This window comes from Mesoplodon bidens (genome assembly GCF_964165515.1).
Source record: "Mesoplodon bidens genome assembly, chromosome: 4".
Taxonomy (NCBI): Eukaryota; Metazoa; Chordata; class Mammalia; order Artiodactyla; family Ziphiidae; genus Mesoplodon; species Mesoplodon bidens.
Window position 1 is genome coordinate 59,529,781 of NC_138160.1, and position 7,039 is coordinate 59,536,819.

General features: G+C 40.3%; 1 protein-coding gene across 8 annotated transcripts in view; it reads left to right on the forward strand.

Moving 5' to 3' along the window:
• The window catches only part of ARHGEF28 (Rho guanine nucleotide exchange factor 28), a 314,507-nt gene extending 307,969 nt beyond the window's left edge, over positions 1 to 6,538 (forward strand). For all 8 annotated transcript variants that reach the window (XM_081232412.1, XM_081232406.1, XM_081232410.1 and 5 more), the window contains one exon: positions 6,203 to 6,538. In XM_081232412.1, coding sequence (XP_081088538.1) covers positions 6,203 to 6,366 — 164 coding nt within the window. In that variant the 3' untranslated portion in view covers positions 6,367 to 6,538. The remainder of the gene's footprint in view (positions 1 to 6,202) is intronic.
• The last annotated feature ends 501 nt before the right edge of the window (positions 6,539 to 7,039 follow it).

Genomic DNA, 7,039 nt, shown 5'->3' on the forward strand with positions numbered 1-7,039 from the left:
GAAGTCCCCACGGTATCGTTATTACACCTTAAAAATTTTAACAGTTTTTACTTAAAATCATACTCTCAGTACTTGAATTTCTCTGATTGTCTCAGTTTTTTTTCCCTTGGTTTGTTTGAATTGGGATCCAAATAATTTCAGGTATTGCATTTGGTTTATATATCTCACGAGTCTTTTAATCTAAAGTTCCCTTGCCTTTAAAAAAATCTTACAACTTGTTGAAAAGACTGGGTTGCTTATTTGGTGAAAAGACATTTTTTTTCCTGAAAAAAATATATTTCCTGAAAAATTTTCTACATTCTGGATTTTGCTGATTGCATCCCTGTGGTGTCACTTAACGTAGTCTTCTGTCTCTATATTTCCTGTAAACTGGTAGTTGGGAATAGATATTTGATATTTGACTAGATGCAGGCTTTATTTTTTGACATGAAAAAATCTTCATAGATGGAGTTGTCTGTTTCCTATGTTGTAGACGTTGTATATTTCCTCTTGCATCCCATCAGGAGGCTTGAGGTGTCTGTTTCTCTCTTTGTGATATTAAGATTGACCCGTGGGTTCAGATGTTGTCCATCCATTATAAAGTTCCCCATCAGCTCTTCTCCTAATGCTTTTAGCAGCCATTGATGATGATTGCCCAAGTCTGCTATAGATGTTATATACAGAGTTAAGAGTCTCTGAATTTGGAAAACCTCACCTATTTCCAGCTTCCCACCCCTGATTTATTCTGGCATCTTGGTCATTTATTGTCTCTTTCTTTCTTAGTCTATAATAGATTTATTATTCTCTAGTGCACTATTCCCCAAAGTATATTACATAGAACACAACACTGAAAAGTACACTGTGAGAAAAAGCTCCCCGAGTTTGGGACCTGCCACATACAGTTTTTCCCTTTCAGAGATTAATAATACAAGTGAGCCTATTAAAGTTCTGAGGAATTTGTCAGTAAAGAAACTTGATTAACCCGGAGTCTCATCAACTTACTTGACCACTGTATTCTTTTATCATTAATACCTATTAATATCCTGATTAGAGAAACACACTTTGAAATGCATCTCAGAGAAGAGGGGAAGCTGGAGGCACTTGCCCCGTTCTCCCGTGGGACTTGCTGATGTTAAGGTCATGACTCAGTAACACGGGCACCCTTCTGGGTGGGAGAGTGTGAGAGCAAATCAAAGTTCACACAGAGACAATTGACGTATCTTATGCATCTTGTGTTAACATAATTGTACCTTCATTGTATTGTTTGCTTCAATTGCTGTGTTTCTTACCAGCGTTACCTACATAACCAACATAGATTATTCCAAATATGTTAATTACTGGTAAGAAAATAAAGTCCAACTCTAACTGTCACAACTTAAAAAATTATGAGTTTGCTTTCTTACATTATACATTTACACATATACAACCCCAGAGTACACTTTGGTTATTTTATTTCAGGTGCAGGATAGGTACGTGAGGAGTAATGAAGGGAATCTTAACACTCATTGAGATCACTGGCTTCAGATATCCAGATTGGTTTTTATGCCAGATGCTCACATGCTGTTTGTGGCTCACTATGGGAAATGCAGTTGAGCAAAAGCAGTGAGGGAGACCAATTTTCCTTAGCTCTGAGGACACCTTGAGTTTTGTACAATAAGTGTTTTCCATTAGAAGGAAAATGCTGTGCATTAATGCTCCTGAGAAAAAAATAGTGATTGCCAGTAATGCCATCAGGAAACAATTTTGTAGATGTTTCACACTATAAGCATGAATCGATCATTAAATGGGGGAACACAACTTATTTTGCAGACTTGGAATATGGATGACAATTTTTTTGAGGTGGTGTTATTCTAAGAAAGTGTGAATTTTGATTATAGGAACTTGCACAAGGGATACAGTAGTAAAGAGTATGAGTTGGAACACTTTATTAAAATAACCAAGAACAGAGCCAAGACCCAGAGACATGAAGCTCTGTTTTGTGAGTCTTCTTGGGGAGAATGGATTGGGATAAGACACGGAGAGGGCTGACACGCATCATCAATGATCCGAACATTGACTCAACGTGCTTTTGTAGCACTGGGCTGCTGGCTGCCTGGCCATTGGGTAATGTGGAGTTAAATTCAGACCTGGACAGTTAATGTTTATGATGGAAGTTATCCTGGTGCTTTTAAATTGAAACAAAGCTTTTCTTTAAAAATTATTAGGATTTAGGGGCTTCCCTGGTGGCACAGTGGTTGAGAGTCCGCCTGCCGATGCAGGGGACACGGGTTCGTGCCCCGGTCTGGGAAGATCCCACATGCCGCAGAGCGCTTGGGCCCGTGAGCCATGGCCGCTGAGCCTGCGCGTCCGGAGCCGGTGCTCCGCAACAGGAGAGGCCACAGCAGTGAGAGGCCCGCGTACCGCAAAAAAAAAAAAAAAAAAAAAAAAAAAAAAAAATTATTAGGATTTAAAATGCTTTTCTATTCAGAAAATCCAGAAAAAGGCAAAGACTACATGAATTAAATATTTTAAAACAATAGACAACCGCTTTCTTTATGACAAATTACTGTTAGGTTTGATGTTCATAGAAGGGAAGATCAAGTGTAAATTTTGACCGTGGACCTTATCTTCCACTCATTAGGTAGCTTTCCAAATCCTGTGCTCTGAGGGCTGTGTAGGCTCAACTCAAATATATGTTGTAGGGAAGACTGAAAGTAGAAAGGTGGGGCATATATCCAGAAATTACCCTTAAAACATTATTTTAAATGCAACTTAAGGTAATAAATTTGTATTCCTTGAGCAGAAAGCAGTTGAAAAGTGCATTCATTTGTTGCACTTCTAGAATAGTATTTGGTGCTTTACTGAGCCAAAACACAGGTGTAAACATTCTCCTACAGTATAAGAAGCTTAAGAGGCCTGAACAATGACTTCAGTTCAATCCTTCGTGAACTGAAGCCCAGAGAGCAGAAGTGACTCGCCCAAGGTTACATTTATCTTGTGGTTTAAAAGAAGATTTCATTCACTTCTCAGCTTGGGAGGCACTTCATTCATTTTCAGCGTGACACATGGTTGCATTTTACACCTTGACTTTCCAGTCTGGTCCTGCAAATAACCAATTATCCAGTTGGCTCAAAAGAATAATAATGATGGTGAGCTGATGCAGGGAAGGCCAGTTTTTCTTCCCGCTCATGTCAGCTTTTCAGGTGCCGATCCCTATGGTTGTATGTCATCCAGATCCCACATTCTCTTCCTTTGTAGTTTGAAATTCCAATAGCATGTGAGCAAAGTGTGAAAATGATAAATGCAAATGTCAACAAATGCATTTTTAGCCCTTCAAGGCTACAATGAAGGGCTAAAATTAGGGGGATTTGGGGAACTGTCTCTGGGTATCAGCACATCATACAGCCCATGGCCTGGGTGTTTTCTGCCCCCTGCCCATAAGACAAAGGGGATAGGACCAGCCAAAATCTGTATACTTATCATTTTTAGAAACTTCATGAGAAGACTGACTTAGACCCTACAGTGAGACTGAGGAAATTTCTTGTGAAGGAAGAAGTTTTAGGCTGTGAAGAAAAGTTCAGCTAAATAGGAAAAAAAAAAAAAAAAAACCTGCACCAAGATTCTACTTCTCCACTTGGTTTAGCTAGGCTTTGATGTGTTTTAGCCTATTTGTCCTTATTTTAAGGTTAATAATGCTCACTCTTTTGAGTTTCCAGAGGTATGGGAAGGATCAAATTATTTCTTTTATGTCAACTAAGAGGGACAGTTGTGTTGAATCAGTAGATTAAAAGGTTTTGTCGTTTGAAGTTTTGTTTCATCATAAGAGCATTTGGTTTTTTATCTGACCAAATTATGATTGTGTTAATATTTCTTTGCTTATTAAAAAATGAGGTATTCTATTTTTTTGAATTTTTGAATTTTATTTTTTTATACAGCAGGTTCTTATTAGTTATCCATTTTATACGTATTAGCGTATACATGTCAATCCCCATCGCCCAATTCATCACACCACCATCCCCACCACCCCCACACCACTTTCCCCCCTTGGTGTCCATACGTTGGTTCTCTACATCTGTGTCTCAATTTCCGCCCTGCAAACTGGTTCATCTGTACCATTTTTCTAGGATCCACATATATGCGTTAATATACGATATTTGTTTTTCTCTTTCTGACTTACTTCACTCTGTATGACAGTCTCTAGATCCATCCATGTCTCAACAAATGACCCAATTTCGTTCCTTTTTATGGCTGAGTAATATTCCATTGTATGTATGTACCGTATCTTCTTTATCCATTCGTCTGTCGATGGGCATTTAGTTGCTTCCATGACATTGCTATTGCTAATAGTGCTGCAATGAACATTGGGGTTCATGTGTCTTTTTGAATTATGGTTTTCTCTGGATATATACCCAGTAGTGGGATTGCTGGGTCATACGGTAATTCTATTTTTAGTCTTTTAAGGAGCCTCCATACTGTTCTCTATAGTGGCTGTATCAATTTACATTCCCACCAACAGTACAAGAGGGTTCTTTTCTCCACAAAAAAAGAGGTATTCTATTTTTATTTCCAGTAATTTACAGGCATTTTGATCACAAATAAAGTTGGATGATTCATTCTACTCCCCAAGAATTCTGCTTTCTGAATCAACGAGGGTTTATTTTAACAAATGTTTTTTTCAGTTTAGGGTTCTATATGATGATCATACTCTCTAGGGTAGAGCGTGTGGAAGAAGGTGGCTGATCTTGAGAAATATACAATTGCTGTGCTGGAGTCCTTTCAGGGTTGAAATGGAGTAATAAAATCAGAAATCACAGAATGGTTTCTAATTTCAAAGACAGACTGTCTGACCTTGCCTAAGTAGCTCAGGTAGAAACCAAGAAGGAATGTGGAGAAGGAAATTGAGTTCCCCTCCAGGTGACACACAAGCGCAACATCAATCCATATGGGATTACAACGTGGGCCATTGATTCACTTTAGGGTCCAGGAGATGTTTTTCTCCTGTATTTTTATTCTTATTTGAAAAAGTTCTGATTAAATCTCTCTCTCTACCTGCCTTATACTCACACACAAATGAAAAACCTCCCACCATGTTTACTCTTGTTTCTCTATCTTCCTGAACGGGAGCCTACAGTTTAAGGTAAAAGAATTCTTTCTGAAATGTATTTGGTTCTTTGGCTCTTTTTGAAAAAGTCTTTTCTTGAAACCATGAAAGGGACTTCCCAGATGCCTAGAATCACCAGTATTTTGGATTCTTTGCTGCATATTTCCTACCCCAGAGGAAGGAAACTTACATGGATTAAGGACTTCCGTTCTGCCCGGCTTTGTCACATTTGTCAGCAATCACGTCCCAACTGCTTCTTTCAGTGGATGATTGTTCATTCTCCCTGTAGTGCTTCTTGCACCCTGGCTGGACCTTCTGTGGGCTAGGAGGCAGCGCTGTGGTCGGTGGCCGAGGTGAACTGTTCTCCAGTCTGTCAGCCTTGTTTGTTTTTCTTTCTCTAGTTGCTTTAGGTGTAAGGTTAAGTTGTTTATAAACTTCTCTGCAGCTGTTATCAGAAAAGGGAAAATAGGCTGTGCCCGGCTGTTGCTAGGTAACCAGAAAAATGACACACCCAGTCAGTTGTTACCAGAATGACTTTCCCCAGGAACCTGGTTCCTTTTGCTAAGTGATTTGGGTGGTGTTAACAGATTTGCATAATGGTGAGGCTGGAGGGTCTCCACCCTTCGTCTCCTTTCTCCCCTCCCCTCGCCCCATATCAGGAAAGTCCCAGGTACCTTATTTGAGTCTTCCCGATCAGTTCTTGACTTTGAGTTACTCTGAGGGAAGATGCTGTGCAGATGCAAATATGGCTTATTGCACACAGCCGGAGTAGAGAACTGTATTTCTAAGACGTTGAACCCATTTTTAAAAATAACTGGGCACCCCCTTCTCAGCAGGTGCAGTGTTTGAACAGCCCACAAATGGTAACAAGTTTTTGTTTGCCGGTTTTGCTGGGAGTATTTTGTAAAGGTTATTTTTAGCCACAGGAGATGTTTGTACACCCAACCAACCATTTTAGTGATTTTGATTAAATCATTAGATATCCATTTCATTCCTTTCTCACTGGACTCCGTCATTCTCTCCGTGGCTAGCTCTATGGCCACAGCATTTCCCAATCTTCGAGGGCTCTGACTCTGATTCATAGTTTCACCTGACTTGTAGGTCTCAAGCTGACTCTCCTGTGACCTGTGCTGTTTGTTGCAGATTTGGACCTCTCTCAGACTGCATACCCGGCCCCCCAGGACTCAGATCCGCATGGCCCTCAGCTGCAAACATTCATAGCAGAAGCAAAGCTAAATCTACAGAGAGTAACCAGACAAGAAGGGGACACTGGAGATGGAGCAGAAGAAACGATTGTTTACCTCTAATTGTGTTGTTATTTTTCCAAATGAAACAAAATACAGGCATTTTGGGGAGAATTTTTTTTTCCTTTCCTGATGTGTGTGTGACTGTGTCCAAATTGCTTTAGGAGTAATGTTTAATATTTCGTGCAAGTTTATTTTGGGGGCATGAGTCTAATAATTAAATTATTGAAAACAACTCTGTTTGTATCATCATTAACTTATCACACCTAATTCCAGACTCCTGGAGGAGAAATTAACTTAGATAAGCAGAAATAGGTTCAAAGTTGTTATGACCCTAGAGTAAAATTCCATCATTGTATTTTCTACGGGATCATTTGTTTTTTGAAATGCCTTTTAAGATCTAGGTGAAGCACTTTGGATGGAAAGTGATATAATTGGGGCTTCCCTGGTGGCACAGTGGTTGAGAGTCCGCCTGCCGATGCAGGGGACACGGGTTCGTGCCCCGGTCTAGGAGGATCCACATGCCGCGGAGCGGCTGGGCCTGTGAGCCATGGCCGCTGGGCCTGCGTGTCCGGAGCCTGTGCTCCGCAACGGGAGAGGCCACAGCAGTGAGAGGCCGGCATACCGAAAAAAAAAAATAAAAGAAAGTGATATAATTGGCACATTTTCACAATCACAGCAGCTGATCAGGAGGAGTGACCTCAGGGCCCTCAAAGGCGAGGAGGATGTGGAAAAG